Source organism: Lutra lutra, chromosome 11 (genome assembly GCF_902655055.1).
Source record: "Lutra lutra chromosome 11, mLutLut1.2, whole genome shotgun sequence".
Lineage (NCBI taxonomy): Eukaryota > Metazoa > Chordata > Mammalia > Carnivora > Mustelidae > Lutra > Lutra lutra.
The window spans coordinates 55,942,229-55,962,073 of record NC_062288.1 but is presented as its reverse complement, the minus strand read 5'-3'; the positions used below and the strand labels follow the sequence as shown (position 1 = coordinate 55,962,073).

At 40.8% G+C, this 19,845-nt stretch overlaps 1 protein-coding gene across 4 annotated transcripts in view; it reads left to right on the top strand.

Annotated features, from left to right (window-relative positions):
• The window catches only part of IGF2BP3 (insulin like growth factor 2 mRNA binding protein 3), a 141,953-nt gene that overhangs the window by 105,314 nt on the left and 16,794 nt on the right, over window positions 1-19,845 (top strand). For all 4 annotated transcript variants that reach the window (XM_047694118.1, XM_047694120.1, XM_047694119.1 and 1 more), the window contains 5 exons: window positions 1,185-1,466; window positions 5,987-6,121; window positions 7,393-7,515; window positions 9,630-9,765; window positions 11,278-11,403. In XM_047694118.1, the coding sequence (XP_047550074.1) occupies window positions 1,185-1,466; window positions 5,987-6,121; window positions 7,393-7,515; window positions 9,630-9,765; window positions 11,278-11,403 (802 nt within the window). The remainder of the gene's footprint in view (window positions 1-1,184; window positions 1,467-5,986; window positions 6,122-7,392; window positions 7,516-9,629; window positions 9,766-11,277; window positions 11,404-19,845) is intronic.

Below are 19,845 nucleotides of genomic sequence, written 5' to 3'. Positions count from 1 at the left end.
CAAAGCGTGGGATCTTTACATGTTTTTAATTTTGTTGTGCACTGGGGAGTGTATGTTCTTAGAAGTATTTATGTGTGCTTTTGAAATCTTGGCCATATCTTGTCTATCAATTTTTTGTTGAGTTATCCGCTTATAAAACATGTAGGTAAGTTAGAACACAATAATGTAGATGAATCTTGTAAGTAAAAGATGCCAGGCATGATAGTACTCGTATATGTATACTCATATATACTTATTAATATAGAAGTTTGAAATAGGCAAAGTTAATCTATTGGGTTAGAAATCTGGGGGAGGGCTAATTACTGAAAAGAGGTCCTAGTAGGGCTTCTGGGGCATTGGTGTTTCCTAATTCTGGATCTGGGCATGCACGTTCACCTTAAGAAAATTCATTGTGCTGTATGCTGAAGATTGGGTACTTTTCCATGATAAGGTTTAAAAATGAAGAAAAAAGTGGAGCTCTTCTGAAAATATAGAGATGGGTGGATAAATGGATGCATGGATGCATGGATGGATGGATAGATAAAGAAGAAAAGAGCTTCATTTGCTCTTTTTGGTTCACCAGCACCCCTGCCTCTCTGCCCCAAATCAGATCATAAACTCCACAAGGTCAGGGAGTGCTGTTTTCTGAGGGACTTGCTCATGATAGACACTGAGAATTTATTGACTAATTGATTATCCTGAGTAATAACTTCTGTGACTCTCCTGTGAATGGTCTAGGGAGATTTGTCCTTAAATTCTTACAGTGTTTTAATATTGGCGTTTTTTAGGAGGGTGAGGTGAGGGAGGTGCATATTTGTAACATCTTTTCTGTTCTGATTTGGAAAAACAGGACAACAGGACAAAGACTGCCCACTCACTTCTCTTGCTATTTGGGTACTTATAAGTTGTTACTAACCTTACGGTAGTAACATTTTTTTAAACTCTTTTGATTAAGCTTTTTTATTTTCTACTTTTCATTGTAGATGGTAAATATGTTCTCCTTGGAAGCTGGGTCTTTTTGCGCGTTGCGAGTGTGTGTGTATTTGGGGGTTGGTTACGTGTGTTAAGGGGTTGCTGCTTATTCAGTGGCTTTATACAGAAGTTTGAGAACTAGTACCCTGAGTGGAAGAGATGGGTATTGCTTTGTTGAAAGGTTTATAGAGCTCGATTTCTCTTCCCATACTCCGCTCTTTGTCACCTTCCAGAGCATTAGACAAGCTAAATGGATTCCAGTTGGAGAGCTTCACATTGAAAGTGGCCTACATCCCTGATGAAACTGCTGCACAGCAGAACCCCTCGCAGCAGCCCCGAGGTCGCCGTGGGTTTGGGCAGAGGGGCTCCTCGAGACAGGGGTCTCCAGGATCAGTCTCCAAGCAGAAACCATGTGACTTGCCACTACGCCTGCTGGTCCCCACCCAGTTTGTTGGAGCCATAATAGGAAAAGAAGGCGCCACCATTCGGAACATTACCAAACAGACTCAGTCTAAGTGAGTACTGGTGAGGCCGCAGCGGGTGTTGATGTTCTCCCCTTTGAATCTTAATAACAGAGTAAGTTCTTGTACTTGGTGTCCTTCTCCGTGTGGCTATGATCCTTCCTTGCACAGTAGTTGGGAATCTGGAAAAACCTTGTGATTTGATACCTTAGTGTTCACTTTATATAAATCTGAGGCTTAATCTCAAAGAAAACTTCAAATTTGCACACATGAATGGAAAACAAATGATCCCTAATCCACTTCTGATGGGGGAGGCACTGATGAATAAAAGGGCCACTTCTTGGTTGTTTTCTGCTCTCCTATCCACACCCCTATCCCCAGGAATACCTGTGTGCAGTGTTTTTGGAAATAATTTTCTGGGTCCAGTACAGAGACGGTTTTTCAGTCTTGCTTTATTTCAGTAAAAAATCATCCAGCTTATGTTCCAAACTTATCCCATGATTAAGCCTTGTAGTTAGATTGACTTTTTTTTTTAAAGGATGTTTGATAGCTTTAATAGGCCAATTTTAAGGGATTGGAAGATTCTCCATTAAACATTGGTGTTCACTTTGCAGGAGTAGAAAGCAGTATAAACAGACAGTAGCCCCAGTGCTGGCACATGGTTTGGTATGTAGAAGGCTGTCATATTTGAATGAAATGACTGGTTGTAAATTATGTTCGGTGCCCTTAAAATATGGCTAAGATACTCTATCATTTTAAAATTGAATTATGTATTAGTTCTGCTTTATTAACCATCCTGATAGGCTGTATGTGGAGATTTTGACACAAAGAAGCTTAGCAATGAACTGTCTTCAACCCTGTTCTGTAAGCACATCTCTGGGACAGCAGCTGCCGTATTTCCCGAAGAACACTGAGTGCACTGGGGAGAAGTGGCCATGTTACTCTATGCAAAAGAGTATGGAAATGGCCTTGGCCCAGCTACAGAGAGCTTTTTAAATTTAGTAAGGAAAATGATTTCATTTTATGTGGTCCAAGCAATTAAGCAGCCTTTTCCTGAAAGTACGGCAATGGTGCTGTATCTTGCTTATGTATGTTTGTTCCAATAGGCTTACGAGGATATCCATGTTTATCATAGGCACCATGCCTGTGTTGAGCTAGCTGACTCATTTCTCATGCAGAACCCAAACGAACTGTGCTTACTGGTGGTGTTGCACACCCACTCTACCTGCAGAGTGATGTCTGACCCTGCTTTCCCCAACCTTCCCCTGCTTTGAAGCCGGAGATGTTAGATATGGATTACCTTTGTGCTAAATCAGTGGTCTTTGACTTCATAATATCGGGAGTGGGGAAGACAGGTGAACCAGAGTTGGGATCAGTTTTAATCTTATTTGCCTGGTTTTAATATTAAAATTCGAGGGCTCCTTGCTTTTCTTGACCCACTGTTACCTGCAAAAACTAATTATTAAATGGTTTCCCTTCCTTGTCCTGTGGCAGATTAGAGTTTTCCTTTTAAAGCTACTCATTTCCTTGTCAGAGGAAAGGGCTTCTATTATTTAAATTGAACTGTTTGTTTTATTTAAGGCAGGAAGATGGAGGATGGAGAGGGAAGGGAAGCAATTTTTGTTACATCCGATGATTCATTTGCAGAGTTCTGCCGGTGGATTTAATTAACTCTTGCCATTGAACCTGGTCATTACTAGATCCTCTGTTTCTGGAATGGTCTCAGAGGGCTACCCTGATCTGTAAAGCAGTATTTCTTCTCTCAGAGCATCAGAGTTTTGTAATCCTTAACACAGTGAATGGGTGGAAATAAACTAGAAGGAGGGCATTAACATCTTACCTGCTAGAAGATAAGCAGTACTTACAGTGGCGGGGGATTGAAACAGTGGTTGGAAAGATGATTCCTGAGATTGGGACTGTTACCTGAAGCACTTTTTAATTATTTCTAAATGTCCCTTATTTGTTGCATTTTTACATTGCCTTTTTCTTTTTTTCTAAGGGTTTGGAAATTTTTTAAAATTGAAGCATAATTACCATACAGCATTACTTATTTTCAGGTGTACAATATAATGATTCAACAATTGCATACATACTCAGTGCTTACCATGTTAAGTGCACTCTTAATCCCCTTTATCCTACCTATCCCCCCACCTACTTATTGCCCTTATTTTTTAGTCTAGGTTTGTTTTTTTTTTTTTTTAAGATTTTATTTATGACAGAGAGATACAGTGAGAGAGGGACCACAAGCACAGGGGAGCTGGAGAGCGAGAACCAGGCGCCTCGCCGAGCAGGGAGCCCGATGAGGGGCTTGATCCCAGGACCCCAGAATCATGACCTGAGCCGAGGACAGAGGCTTTAACCCATTGACCCACCCAGGTGCCCCTTAGTCTAGGTTTTATTTTATTTATTTATTTATTTTTAAAGATTTTATTTATTTATTTGACAGAGAGAAATCACAAGTAAGCAGAGAGGCAGGCAGAGAGAGGAGGAAGCAGGCTCCCTGCTGAGCAGAAAGCCCGATGTGGGGCTCGAACCCAGGACCTGGGATCATGACCTGAGCTGAAGGCAGCGGCTCAACCCACTGAGCCACCCAGGCGCCCCTAGTCTAGGTTTTAATTCTGAGATAAATCACCAGTTTTCAAACATTTAAGAAAATGAAATCCAAACCTTGACTTTTTTGGTGTGATGAAGTGGTCATTCTTCTTATCTTTTAAAACCAAGTACATTTCATTTCATTTTTTTAAATTTCTTTTAGGGAGAGAAGAGGGGGAGGAGCTCAGGGTGAGTGTAAAAGAGAATCTCAAGCAAAATCCTTGCTGAGCAAGCTTGGAACCTTGAGCCAAAATTAAAGAGTCTTAATCCACTGAGCCAGCCAGGCACCCTTGAAGTGGTCATTCTTAACGGCCAGGAGTTCTGTAGGTTTTCTAATGTTCGAGTGGCTAGAGGGACTCGCCGGTACTTGATTTTCCCCAGACACACTTTTCCAGATAGCTGATTTTCTTTCTTGTACTTTCTAAATAACAGAAGACTTATTTTTTTATTTAATTCAACATACACAAGCATGCAAATTTTTTTAAAAAGGGGGGTTACCTTTTATCTTATTCCTGGAGGTAGTCATTGTTAAGGTGAGAATGTAACTTTGTAGGCCTTGTTCCTTGTACTTACTAACATGTATAGCTTTAAAAGAGAAATCCTATCGTGGTAAGTTTTGTGTTGTTTCTCATGGAAGATGAAGGATCTCTTACTTTGTTAGTTCCTGTAACTTGACAACATGTTTTTACACCGCTAGATGACATATTACTTAACAACCTCTTCCTGATGGGCATTTTTTTTAAATTTTAAATTATTTTTTATTAACATAAAATGTATTATTTGTTTCAGGGGTACAGGTCTGTGATGCATCAGTCTTACACAATTCACAGCGCTCACCATAGTACCCTGATGAGCATTTTAAAGATAATCCCAATTTTCTTTCTTTGTAAGTAGTGCCACAGTGAACATTCTTAGGCCAGCGGTGTTCAGGCAGTGGTGATCTTCTCCCCCTAGCAGACATCATTAGGTCATGTCTGGAGGCAGGTGTGGTTGTTCCAACTGGATGAGGGGGTGCTACCGGCATCTAGTAGGCTGAGGCCAGGGATACTGCTGAGCATTCTGCAGTGTACAGAACGACTCTCCCAACAAGGAATAATCGGGCCCAAAATGTCAGTAATGCTGAGGGTGAGAAATACCACTTACAGGCCCACATATGAGAATGTATCTGTAGGAGATGTTACAAAAAGTAGTGTATTCTTGGGTCAAGAGATAAGCACTTCTGCTTTGGCAGGTCCTGCTTGTTTGTTCTACACTCCCACCAAAGTGTGAGTGTGCCCGTTTCCATCCTCTTGCCAACACTTAATTTTATCTAAACTATTCGAAGATCTGGAACCCAGTGACCTCTTGTTTTGATGGACATGTATGTAATTACTAGGAAGGTTGAACATCATTTCGTTTTGATTAGCCATTTGGTTTTCTCGGAAGTAGAATTGCCATCTTCTGGAGTTCCATTGCTATCGCTTTTTTTTTTTTTTTTTTTTTTTTTTGTGAACTTTCCTCTATCAAGGAGGCAAAATGTGGAAAGAGCCTTGCAAGAAGAAACAGATGAGCAAAGTCTCATACGATGGATAGTGGATATTCTGTGTGGCATAATAAGTTCAGCCTGGCTTGTGGGATTCTAACTCTGGCCCCCTTGGTTAGAGCAGAAGAAGCCCTTTTGTCTGAACCAAGGTTCCCTGACGCGAGATGTTTGTTCTGTGACACCAAGATGAAAAATTAGGCACATACAGCTTGGGAGAATGAAAAGATGTGCCTACTTGAGGAAAGGGGATGGGGGGCTGGTGGATATTCCTGGAATTCAAATTTTGTCTTTAAGACATCAAAAGTTGACAGCTTATCAAGAGTTTATACTCTTGAGGGAAGTGAGTCATCCACTCTTTCCCCGGAAGTCCTATGACTTTGAAGTTGGTACTTATAGACTCTGTAATTGTGAATATGTGCTTACAGCTCTCCTTTCCTCCTTCCATTGCACTCACCATAAGAATTGATGTCCATCGTAAAGAGAATGCAGGCGCTGCTGAGAAGTCAATTACTATCCTCTCTACCCCTGAAGGTACCTCTGCGGCTTGTAAGTCTATTCTGGAGATTATGCATAAGGAAGCTCAAGATATAAAATTGTGAGTAAAGAGGATTAACCTGTGAAGACTTGATGTTCATGCTGTTTGATTTGGAATTCTAGGACACGGTTCTTAGGAATTGCCAACAAACACAAGGAAATGCTGTCCTGAAGAATTACGGTGGTTGACACTATTGATTTGGTTGGAAAGCATGTCTTTTAAATGTTTCATTTCCTGTCATGTTTGGATATGGAGTGACTGCTGTGAGTGGTGGAAAGTCTAGCTGTAGAAGAAGGCACTTACGGGATAGGAAGCCGACCTAAGGACCAAGAAGTGTCTTTGGGATTTACTCAAAATATACCTCAAATCCTGACTCCTTTACTCTGGACCCATTGGAGCTCTGTTCTTGTTGTGTGTCCAGCCCTACTCTGCAGCAACAGAGAGGCTAGAAGCAGAGAAATCCCTCATCCTGTGCTAAGGCAAACTGAAGATTTTTTTGGGTGTTCTGGGTTGAAACTCTAAATGCCTGTCCCACAGGAACTTGGAGTGAGCGGAGTTTGGGTTCTTTGCCACTTGAGCTTATAGCACAGTGTTACCCTAAAAGGAGGGTCCAAAATAAAGTACTAGCATTAGCCTGGGAACCTAATCAACAGCGCTCAAGTTGTAGGGACCTTTAACATGTAGTAAATATATTTTAGTTATAAGATGTGATTTGTTGCTATAAGATTGTAATTCTATTTCAAAATAGAGAAAAAATTTAAAAAGCTCACCATCCAGATAATACCTGTGATATTTTAAACAGTGATAGGTATCAATTAGAAATTCAAAAAGGTACTCAGTGAAAAGTGAAAGCCCCCCTTCCTGTTCTTAAACTCTTCTCCTAAAGAGTAATCACTATTGAGTTTCTTCTGTTTCCTTCTATAAATAGTGCATGTATCTCTAGGAATGCATTTAAAAAATTATAGCAAAATCATACTGTTTTGTGTTTATACGTTGTGTTCTGGTATTGGGGATTTAGGGATAAGGATTTGAGTCAAAGGTGTTTTCAGTGAGCTAAGAGAATCTATCCTTCGAAGATATTCCCTAAGATGCATAAAAGAAAATGGTTTAAAAATTAACTTCACATGCTTGTTAATGGTTTTGTGTGTGTGTATGCTCCCTCTAATCATGCATCGCTAGAATGTAGGTCAGCAGACCTTAAACTACCTGGCATTATGCTTCCTGTATGGTAGGTAGGAAGTAAATGTTTAATGAATGGATATTATCTTTTTATCTAGGAGAAGGTTTACTTACTTACCTTATTTTATGACCTTTTCCTTTTTTATTTACAGCACAGAAGAGATTCCCTTGAAGATATTAGCCCATAATAACTTTGTAGGCCGTCTTATTGGTAAGGAGGGAAGAAACCTTAAAAAAATTGAGCAAGACACTGACACTAAAATCACAATATCTCCGTAAGTGCTTCCTTGCTTTCTTTGAATTAGGAAATTCTCAAGCACTGCTGTTAAGCTGGAGGTTATATATTCAGCAGAGCTTCTCCCATCTTCGAGGTGTCTGGGCCAGCCTGTACCACCATACTTATTACATTTTGTTTCTCAAACTTAATCCGTTTTTGGTGTCTAACCCATATTGAAAGCATTATCTATTCCTACTAAAGATGCAGAAAGTGCTAAATACTTTATATTCATATTTTCTAGCTGAAGTCTTAGGTTTTCTGACATATACTCCCAAAGTTGAAATATATAACCCAGATTAAATTATCCGTCGCTGTGTAACAAATTATCCCAACATTTGGCAGCTTGAGACAATGGTAAATATGTATTGCTCACCTGAATTCTGTGAGTCAGGAATTCGGGAGCAGCCTAACTGGATGGTTCTGGCTCGGGGTCTCTTGATGTTGCTGATGAGTGCATGCTGGCTGTTGGGAGGCCACGTCACAGGGTGCTTGGGTGTCTTTAAGAATTGGTGGTTGTCTTCCCCCACAGAGTGGCTTATCCGAGAAAGAGCAAGATGGAAGTGGCAATGTCTTTTATGACACAGCCTCCGAATTCAAAATCACATGCTGTCATTTTTCTAATATGATTTACACAAGTCAGCTCTACTCAGCGAGGGAGGGGATTACACTGTGGAGAGCAGGTCATCTCAGAAGGTGGAAGCTGTTGTAAAGAAAAAAACACATATAATAAACAATCCTCTACCCTTCTTGAATTTTACACCAGAAAGGGAGGGTTTTAAGAGAAAAAAAAAAATTTTTAAAGCTTTTCTAAACAGCTATTTAAAAAAACCTAATATGAAATCCTTAAGGGAGAGGTGAGTTGAGACCAGAGATGAAAAATACATCTTTTTAGATCTATGAAATATTCTTCCCTGCCTAGATGTTTACCTTTTTAGCAGATTAGAGAAAAAGTTGAGGAACACTAACCCATTCATCTGGCTCAAGTTTAGCTTCCGACATTCTGCTGCTAAGTAGTGAAAGTGAGAATTTAATTTTACTTAATTTTTATAAAATTATAAAAATTTTTTATATATTTATTTGAAAGAGAGACTGTGAGAGAGGGAGTACAAGCAGGAGCATTGGGAGAGAGAGAAGCAGGCTTCCCATTGAGCAAGGAGCCCAGTGGGGCTCAATCCCAGGACTCTGGGATCATGACCTGAGCCAAAGGCATATGCTTAACGATGGAGCCACCCAGGCACCCCGAAAATGAGAGTTTTAACTATAGTTATGGAGAGCTACACCAATTTTCTGTATCGTTTCAATCTATTTAGTCTTTTTTCCATGGCTAAGAGTCTCCCATTGCTTCCTCTCAAGGCTGTTGACTGCTCAGGCAGTCTCAGATGTCATCTGAATGGATTTTGAAGCTTCAGAGGGACCTAGGTCAAGGAGAGAGTTGCTGAATATTGCTAATGCCTTCTAACTTTTTAGTGGTCTTAATGGTCATCAAGAGATCATTTTTTTTTTAGTCAAGACAGATTGATTTATGTTATTTTTTCCAGCTTACTTTGATCCAAACTCTAAAATTATGGGCAAAAAGTAAGTTTGGACATGTGAATTCTAGTTTGCTTTTTGGGAATATTACCATGATTATTTCTTGCTTGGTGACCCAGAAGATGCAATTGCATGAGAATGCCAGTGATGTGTAGAATTGGTCAGTGCAGACTAGGAACATCTTTTTTAAAGGTTATGTACATCTGGTTCTTGGTTTCCACTAAAACTGTACATCACTCTGATCATTTTCTTTATTTCACTGTTAAAATGTGAAAAAGGTTCACCTTAAAAGTGGACAAGAAATAAGTACACTGTGTTGCAAGCATGGACTTCATTGAACTGTTTACACTTAGTAGTTTTTACTGAGAAGGTAGGAGGGGAGAAGGATTCTCTCTGCAGCTTTGTGGTTCTCGGACTCAGTCTTCTGGGGCTTACTCAGTGTGCCTTGTGTCTGACCACCCACTCTTACATAGCGCCAGGCACCACGGTTGGGTTTAGTTGCCATCTGTGGCTGAACTGTTATGAGCTGTCTTCCTCCTGTAATTTCCATTCATTTTCTTTCTCCTCTTTTTCTTTCCACAGATTGCAGGAATTGACGCTGTATAATCCAGAGCGCACCATTACAGTTAAAGGCAATGTTGAAACATGTGCCAAAGCTGAGGAAGAGATAATGAAGAAAATCAGGGAGTCTTATGAAAATGATATTGCTTCTATGAATGTTAGTTTTGATATTGGAGGACATGCCTTTATTTTGATGAACAGTTAAAAGATGTTTCAATTGCATTAATATTGATGTCTTTAATGGTGCAAGCATTAGATGTAGTCTCTTGTTGATTTTTAATACCATAGTGTCCCTGGGGTAGCTGGGTGGAAGGCTTTGTTTGACATCAGGCTTGGCTATCTGTGATTTTAGCAAAGTTTTTAATCTTTGAGCTTTAGCTTCCTTATCTATTACATAAGTCTAATACCTACCTAAAAAGGCTAATATGTTAATTTGAAGAAGATTAGTATAGTAGGAATGTAGGCTTAAGGAGTAGGTATGTGAACTGGGTTTGAATCCCAGCTCAGTTACTTATTAGCTGCAAGTCTGTTCTCTTGGTTGGTCTCCAAGCATTGGTTTCCTCTTCTGTAAAATGGGGCTACTGTGCCTACATTGATGCCATGATTAGGACTGGGATTACAATGGATAACATGCATATAAAAGCAACTATAAAGAATTCAAATTTAAAATTTACTTGGTAAGTCACAAACCCTGGAGACAAAAGAATTAAAAATGACAAAATCATTTGTCTAGCACAATGAAGGCAATTAAAGTGAATGGCTGACATTTCTTAATGGATGGAATGGTGCAGAAAATGTAACATTTCAAAAGTCATTTTGATTTTTCAAGTAAATGATTGAAAAAAAAAAACACTCCTCAATTGGGCCCTATACCTAAAAGAAGGAAAATAGAGAAATGATACTACCTTTTGTGAGAGGAGCCTAGAAGAATGCTGATTGTTTTAGCCCACATGACTGGCTTCGTGGCCTACCTTACCATCATCACTGCTCATCTGATGTTTCAGAGTCCCTTGCAAGGAAATCCAACTCCATATACCTTTTAAAGAGCTTCTCAAGTACGCTCACATCTCAACTCTCTAATCTCCACCTCACTTCCACAACCTTTATAAAATTGAACCAAAACAAAACTCCCTTTCTGGCTCCTGGATCTACTCCAAAGATAGGTTTAGTTGCCATAGTTACATGGGATGGGACCTGATATCCAAAGATTTTGACTTTGTGGCATTTAGACCCATGGCCACCAAATTTTATCTCAGCTTGTTCTATATATCTAGTTTGCTTTTTAATGCACAAATCTTGTTTGATTACTTCTTCACCTAATGCATGTTTTTTTAGTCTGTATTTACCATGTGCCCATAGCACACAAAGTACATATTTGTTTAAGTACTCTTAAGGAAAGGAAGGGTGTTTCTTGCTTTAAGAAAGGTAGTGTAGCTTCACATCAAGGAAGGGGCAAATGAGCACATGGATTTTAAAATACTAAGAAATATGAACAGATATATATATACTCAAGTATAATTACATGGAACATCTGCTTTGTTCTAAAATTTGAGTCATAAAATGATTTTTTTCTTTAGTAGACAAGAGGTTACAATCTGAATATTACCATTTATAAATACTCACACTTAATTTTTTAATTGTAAAATTAGAGACCTTTTTACTCTTGCAGCTTCAAGCACATTTAATTCCTGGATTAAATCTGAATGCCTTGGGTCTGTTCCCACCCACTTCAGGGATGCCACCTCCCACCTCAGGGCCCCCTTCAACTATGACTCCTCCTTACCCACAGTTTGAGGTAAGATAATGTACCTTGGCTTTCTGTATGGTTGAGTGGGATGCAGTCAGAGGGACACAATCAGACTTTGTTACCTTCAAGCAGTGTGACATTAAATGCTAATCAGGACAAATTCTAATGTAAAACCTGGTCCCCATATGATCTGTAGGTTCACAGTCAGCACCTGCTTTCCATTTCCTGTCAATAGAACCTTTTTACCTCCCTCTTTGTAGAGTGGACTTGTGAATTATCCTTTTGAACTTTTGGGGTGGTAGGGTTGTCAACATTGATTTTTAAATATCGAAAGAAAAGTTTGAGACTTTGGGTGGGGGGAGGAAGTTATTTCTAAAAGTTGAAGGAAAGAACCTTTAAAAGGCTTCCTTCATCTTTAACTTCACTTGGAAGTTAACTGCTTTGAAAGGTCAATAAAGGGGCGCTTGGGTGGCTCAGTCGTTGAAGCGTCCGCCTTTGGTCCAGGTCTTGATCTCAGGATCCTGGATTTGAGCCCCATGTTGGGCTCACCGCTCACCGGGAGAGTCTCCATCCCGCCCCTGCTGCTGTCTTCCCCACGCCTCCCCCGCCCACCCTCTCTACGTGAGTGCTCTTTCTCTCAAATAAATAAAATCTCAAAAAAAAAAAAAAAAAAAAGTCACTAATAAAGACATGTTTTCCCCCCAAAAGACATGTTTTCCATTTTGAGTGTGCTTTTTAAACAGTGAACTCAAGATAGTTTTGTTTACAGGTCTATTGTGTATATGTGTGTGCAACCATTAAACAGCTTTCATTCATTTGTAAAGAGGTAGACTGTTAAGAAAGAAACCTTACTTTTATATTTGCTTTTTAAGAAGAACATTTTTCTGAGGTTTCAAAAATGGGAGACCAGTGATAGTAAAAAATTATTGCAGCATAATAGATACTTTACATAGTAATTTTTTTTGGAAAGTAGTCAATTGTTCTGTTGTATAATTGGTGATAATTGGAGGTAGACAGTCATGTGAAATAAATTTAGCAACATTCTAGGATCTTCTATCATAGATTGTGTTTACATCTCTCCCTTCCTGTTTGACTCTTCTGTAATAGATGCTTTGAGTAGTACCTCCTCTACCAATTTACGAAAATGTCCAGCTGGAAATCATTCAGCATTCCATCATAACATTGCCTAGACTACATGTAGAGTAAAATGCTTCTAGAATTGTATAGAGAACACAGATTGCTAAGATTATTCACATTTTAAAAAAAGATTTTATTTATTTATTGGACAGAGAGATCACAAGTAGGCAGAGGCAGGCAGAGAGAGGTGGGGAAGCAGGCTCCCCTCTGAGTAGAGAGCCTGATGTGGGGCTCAATCCCAGGACCCTGAGATCATGACCAGAGCCAAAGGCAGAGGCTTAATCCACTGAGCCACCCAGGTGCCCCAGATTGTTCATATCTGCCTTTATAATCAGCAACTTTTGCTTCTTCCCCTGCAACTCATCTGCCACTCTGAACATTTTTCGTCCTGGAAGCCATATGATAAAGCCCATTAATCTATGGGTAGGCATCAGAATTTCAGCCCCACATCAGTGTGAATAGATCCACCAGGCAGTGTCTGAAGCTTTCCAGCACAGCTGAAGGTGCTGTGAAGTAGCTGACTTGTGTGTACCTTGATGCTTAAAGGGGCTGGGGGAAGGATCCCTGGGGTGAGAGCCCTGGTCCAGCCCAGCTCTGCCCGCGCTTTGTATCACCGTAGGTCACTCTCTTCTTCCCTCTGCGTTTGTTTTCAAACCTACACAATGAAGAAACTGAACTAGATGAATTATCTTTTTTTTTTTTTAAGATTTTACTTATTTATTTGACAGAGAGAGATCACAAGTAGGCAGAGAGGCAGGCAGAGAGAGAGGAAGGGAAGCAGGCTTCCTGCTGAGAAGCTAGCCCGATGCAGGACTCGATCCCAGGACCCTGGGATCACGACCTGAGCCGAAGGCAGCGGCCCAACCCACTGAGCCACCCAGGCGCCCTGATGAATTATCTTTTAAGGACTCTTCTCTCGAGTCAGGCTTTTCTAGTTTTTACAGAATTCAAATATAAAACATTTAATAGGAGAGTCAAAGTGAGCCTAAAACAGGAATTGGAGAGAATATGGACTTAACATGTAATATGGCTGCTAGTTTCTTTATTATAAATAGATGTATTTGTCATACTACTGAGTTTAGGGCACATGCATCCCTGACACTTTTGTGTAAAACAGCATTGATTAAAAGTGACAAGGAGGTGGGGCGCCTGGGTGGCTCAGTGGGTTAAAGCCTCTGCCTTTGGCTCAGGTCATGATCCCAGGGTCCTGGGATCGAGCCCCGCATCGGGCTCTCTGCTCAGCAGGGAGCCTGCTTCTCTCTCTCTCTCTCTCTCTCTCTCTCTCTCTGCCTGCCTCTCTGCCTACTTGTGATCTCTGTCTAATAAATAAATAAATAAATAAATCTTTAAAAAAAAAAAAAAGTGACAAGGAGGGACGCCTGGGTGGCTCAGTGGGTTAAGCCGCTGCCTTCGGCTCAGGTCACGATCTCAGGATCCTGGGATCGAGTCCCACATTGGGCTCTCTGCTCAGCAGGGAGCCTGCTTCCCTCTCTCTCTCTCTCTGCCTGCCTCTGTCTACTGTGATCTCTCTCTGTCAAATAAATAAATAAAATCTTAAAAAAAAAAAAAAGATGGAGAAGCTGCCAGTAGTAATGGTAGAAATAGTGCAAAGGGGAAGGAGCTCAGAACCCCTGAGGGCCTGGTGGTTTCATGGGCAGGAAAGGAAATTCTCTACTTAAAGGAATAAAATGTGGACAATCTTAGCAATCCAAGTTCTTTGCGGAATTCAAGTGGACATTTTATTCTACATGTATGTAGGCAGTGAAATAAGAGAATCCCCAACTTCACACATGGACATTTCTCTAAATGGGTGTAGGAGGTTGCACTCAAAACACTAAGTGCTAAGAAAGACAAATCTATCTAGTTGGAATGGTTGATAAATTATGGTTATATTGCATGTGTTTGTGCAGATGAATGTGTTCTTAAAATTTTTATGTAGATTTAAACTTAGTTTTATCTCTGCATGCTAGTCTTTTTTTTTTTTTTTTTTTTTAAGATTTTATTTATTTGTCATAGAGAAAGAAGCGAGAGCGAGCACAGGCAGACAGAGTGGGAGGCAGAGGCAGAGGGAGAAGCAGGCTCCCCGCCAAGCAAGGAGCCCGATGTGGGACTCGATCTCAAGACGCTGGGATCATGACCTGAGCCGAAGGCAGTTGCTTAACCAACTGAGCCACCCAGGCATGCTAGTCTTAAACCTCGAAGAATGTGTCAGAAATTATGGGGAGAACTATTCCTGTAATCTACCCTTTTCTCCAAAATGGAAGAAATCTTTGTTTTTGTGGATTTCAGAAATATGGGCTCATGCTAGTCTTAAACCTCGAAGAATGTGTCAGAAATTATGGGGAGAACTATTCCTGTAATCTACCCTTTTCTCCAAAATGGAAGAAATCTTTGTTTTTGTGGATTTCAGAAATATGGGCTCACTATTACCTTTCTTCTTAGAAATACATAGGTATATAATCCTGTTTTGGAAATTTGGTAATATTTTTACAAACATTGTAATTAAAAGTAATAATTAGTGGGAGCATTGTACTATTTTTAACTTAGTCTCCTCAAGGAATTCACCTTGATGTTCACCACATATCGTTGTCACTCTTAAGAAACTTGACAGAAGGGCTCCTGGGTGCCTCAGGCTTTAAGCATCCGCCTTTGCCTCAGGCCATGATCCCAGGGTCCTGGGATCCAGCCCCTCATTGGGCTCCTTGCTGGTCGGGAAGCCTACTTCTCTCTCTCCCACTCCCCCTGCTTGTGTTCCTTCTCTCTCGTCTGTCTCTGTCATATAAATAAGTAAAATCTTTAAAAAAGAGAGATAGGGCTGCACCTGGGTGGCTCAGTGGGTTAAAGCCTCTGCCTTCAGCTCAGGCCATGATCCCAGGGTCCTGGGATCCAGCCCCTCATTGGGCTCCTTGCTGGTCGGGAAGCCTACTTCTCTCTCTCCCACTCCCCCTGCTTGTGTTCCTTCTCTCTCGTCTGTCTCTGTCATATAAATAAGTAAAATCTTTAAAAAAGAGAGATAGGGCTGCACCTGGGTGGCTCAGTGGGTTAAAGCCTCTGCCTTCAGCTCAGGTCATGATCCCAGGGTCCTGGGATCGAGCTCCACATCGGGCTCTCTGCTCAGCAGGGAGACTGCTTCCCTTCCTCTCTCTCTGCCTGCCTCTCTGCCTACTTGTGATCTCTATCAAATAAATAAAATCTTTATAAATAAATAAATAAGAGAGAGATAAAGAACAAACTTGGTGCAAGGTCCCCTGGTGGCTCAGTCAGGTTAAGTGCTTTTGGCTCAGGTCATGATCCCAAATGGGATCCAGCTCCCTGCTCAGCAGGGAGCCTGCTTAGCCCCGTGCCTCTGTTTGCTGCTCCCCCTGCTGTGTGCACTTGCTCGCACTCTGTCTGTCAAATAAAATCTTAAAAACAAAAACAAAACCTTGGCACAATACTATTATTTGATATGCTGTCTGTACCTAAATTTCATACTTACTCCATAATGTTCTTATATATACCTGTGTTTTCATTAGAGAACCCAACTAAGGATTCTATATTGCAGTTGTCATGTCTCTCTAGTCCCTGCTTTTTGTTTCTAGCAGGAGTCCATTCCATGTGGTATCACCTACTGCCTACCCACCCTTGTTTTTTTATTCATGGAATGAAAAATCCAGCCTAGTGGTTGGAATGCCACCTCTTTTGCGTTTGACTGACTGCTTGGACATGATTAGGCTCAGGGTTGTACCTTTTTTGAAGGGAGGAATACCTTCTCTGTGTCCCATTGGGAAGCAGATGATGTCATGTTGTTTCATTGTTGGTCATGTTGTTTAATCATAAAATAAAGGTAGTGTCTGAGTTCTGCATTGTAAGGGTACCTTTCCCATCTATGATGAAGATGTAATCAGTAGTACTTTGAGAATGTGTCTTGCTCCCTAACATTCTTTCCCCCCGTGGGTTTCGCATCCATTACAGACATTTGCCTAATCATACATTACTCTTTTTATGACTGTCATCTTTTACATTTCTTAGTTGGCAATGTTCTGTAAAGAGTAACTTTCTCTCCTATCTGCTTTAGGAGGAAGAATTTTTTTGTTGTTGTTCTTTATGTTAGAATTACCCCAGACCTTTTGTGTTAGAATCCATCCCCCAGGGCAGGAAATGGGGGTGAGACCCTGGTAGTAATACTTTGGAAAGAGCTCTGGCTGACCCTAGTGTGGAGGTAGCCAAGGTTAACAACAGCTGCTCTGTTTCTTAACTGGTTAAGAACCTGTGTCTCTCCTTGGACTCACATGAATCAGAATCTCCGTGGGAGCACATGGAAGCTCAGAAATTGGTGACTTTTGTAAAGGTCAGCAGAAGTCCTTTGTTACCCATTTGTTGTCAAATTACTGTTTTGCAAGGAGTGCTTACTATTCTGTGGAAGGTGGACTTAAATGTTGGAAAAATATCAAGGGTAATGCACAGTAGACAATACTTGGGATAAGCATAAATACATACCACTCAGGTATGTCACTCTTTTTAGCTTGTATGGTGCTTTATTTTAAATTGTGGGCAAGGGGTGCCTGAGTGGCTTGGTCAGTTAAATGTCCAACTCTTGACTTGGGCTCAGATCATCATCATAGGGTCATGAGATCAAGCCCCGCCTCAGGCTCCAGGCTGGGCGTAGAGCCCTCTTAAGATGCTCTCCCTAGGCTCCCCTACCCCACCCCACTTGCATGCTCTCTCTGACTCTTAAAAAAAAAAAAAAAAAAAAACAGACAAACAAAAACCTGGTCAAAAACTTCCCTCCTTTCCTCTGGATCACCTATTAATACAATCCACAAATACCAGGCCAGAAATGTCTGTGGGATGCTGCCATATGTCTGTTTTCATGCCTTTAAATATACTTTGGCATGCTATGTGTATCAGGATTAGCTTTGGCTGTATGTTCCAGGGAAAAAAATTGGTTTAAATGAGTTTTCCTACTTCATCAAGAGAGGTGAAGGGTAGACAATCCAAGGCTGGGAGTGGTGATGCTGCATCATCTAGGACAGGTGCTCCTGTTGGCTTAGTTAGCATGCTGCCTCCCAGACCAGGATGACTGCTCAAGCTCCAGCCATTGAGTCTGATTCCAGCCAGCAAGGATGAAGGATAAAAAATCAGCAGCCACCTCCTATATGGACACTACCTGACCATCACTTTTTACACTTCCACGGGTTAGTCATGTTTGCCAGAACATAACATCGGGTACATCTGCCACAAGAGAAGCTGGGAAGCAATGTCTGTAACTGTAGAGATGAGTAACCCTGCCCCACTGGATTTCGTGATATTACCTGCAAATAGAGCCTGCGAGGGTGCAGGTGAGCTTTTAAGTCCTCTCAAAAACGAAACCAAACAAAAACCCCGTCTCTCCTGCCCACCCCCCACCCCCCCTGCCCAAAAAAACACCCCAGAATAATCTAAATTGATTCTGGAGGAGAAAATGGGATCTTTCAGATTCTACTCTTGCAGATTATTGCACATCGAAACAAAGGGGAAAAACACCATTTTCACAGAATGTATTATGTTTCTGGATACTAGTTAGAATGAATTCTACTTCCAAATAGCTATGAGGTAATTTCCTGATTTACTGTTTTAGGGGAACACTTCTCTGACAAGTTTTGTTTTAGTATAGAACTTCTCTGTAGGGAAGTACTAGGTTGGAATGGCTTTGCCTTCACTCTGCATTATTAGACTTGGTTCTTTGTCTAAACTCAGATCACTAATACTAGTAAGTCTAGCTACTGGTCACCACTTTTTGAAACACAAACTTGTTTTTAAAGGCAATAATTAAATTTATCAAAGTTTGATCCGTTTTCTTTCTTACCATTTCTTTTTATGTTCCTTTTTTTTCCCCCTGGCTTCACTTTTCTTCTTGCTGAAGAACCTACTATTGTAGGTCTTTGAGGGTCTGTGATGCCATTTATTGAAAAACTGGGTTAGAGGAGTAAAGGTTGGCCGGTACCTGCCCTCAGCACGCGAGGACGCTCCTCCACTGCGGCCTGGTGTCTACGGCTGCTGAGGAGAAGCTTGCTGGTCCTTAGAAACTCTCACAGGGAAGTCGGTTACTCATTAAGGTTGACTCTTTAATCCTTGATGCCCTGTAGGTTAGCAGTGGATCTCTTTTACTTTAAGTGTATATTGCCTGGTAAGACGTAGGTTTTGATGACTCAATATTTCAAAGACTCAACTCTCTTTTTATGTATTGCTTCCTCTTTCTTTTAGAGTTGTTTCATTTTTTTACTCGTGTTTTCTCACTGCTGCTTTGTAACATGAAAGGAGAATTGATGCACCTTGACTTTGGATAAATCCTTTGCTTCTGTTCATTCCAGAACTTTGCTCACCCTCCCACCCCACCCCCTCAATGTATTCTAACTGGAACCTGCCAGGTGGATTTTTTTTTTTCTAATAGAGCTAGAGTCAGTTCTTCCAGCAGACAAAAAGTCTCTAGTTCCTGCCTAGCAGCTGGCTCATGCAGTACTTAATTGGCAAACTTTGAGTTTAGAAATGACAAGAAATGCTCCTTTCAAAAATGCTCGAACAGTAGGGAAGAGGCCATTGGCAGTTCCTGAACAGAGCAAGAGCTGAAGTTGGCATGGCCCAGGACAGCATCCATAGCTGAATGTTATTTCCTGGCGTTTGGGTTGGCAGGAGTTAGCTCAAGTGCTGTTGTCTTCATAATTTTGATAGCATCTTTGGAATCTTCCCAGAAGTCTCCAGAACAATAGTGTGGTCTGAAAATTGCAAAGTTTCTGTTTATCGAAGAGGCAAGAAAGGTGAACGTTTTCTTTGGTTTTTAGCTAGTTGAAGGTGCTCTTTAAGAAACAATATTTTAGGGGCGCCTGGGTGGCTCAGTGGGTTAAAGCCTCTGCCTTCAGCTCAGGTCATGATCTCAGAGTCCTGGGATCGAGCCCCGCATCGGGCTCTCTGCTCAAGCAGGGAGCCTGCTTCCTCCTCTCTCTCTCTGCCTGCCTCTGCCTGCTTATGATCTCTGTCTGTCAAATAAAAATCTTAAAAAAAAAAAAAAAAAAAAAAAAAAAAAGAATATTTTATGAGTTGAAAGGGATTTTTGAATCCATTCTCTTAGCCTTACTACTTAGGATTTCTTATTATAGGTACAGCTCTTTTGTCAAAAAAAAAATCAAAGTAAATAACTTACTGTATACACTAGTACCTCTAGGAGGCCTTGGTTACTTAGCTATGGGGAAAAACTTTCTGTGCCTTCTTTTTTTTTTTTTTTTTTTTTTAAGACTTCAGTATTCTGTTCAGGTCATGAAGTTGAGTAAACTTAATTTCAGTTCCAGACCAAAATCCATTAAAACAAAACAAAACAAAGCAAAAAACCCCAGTGCT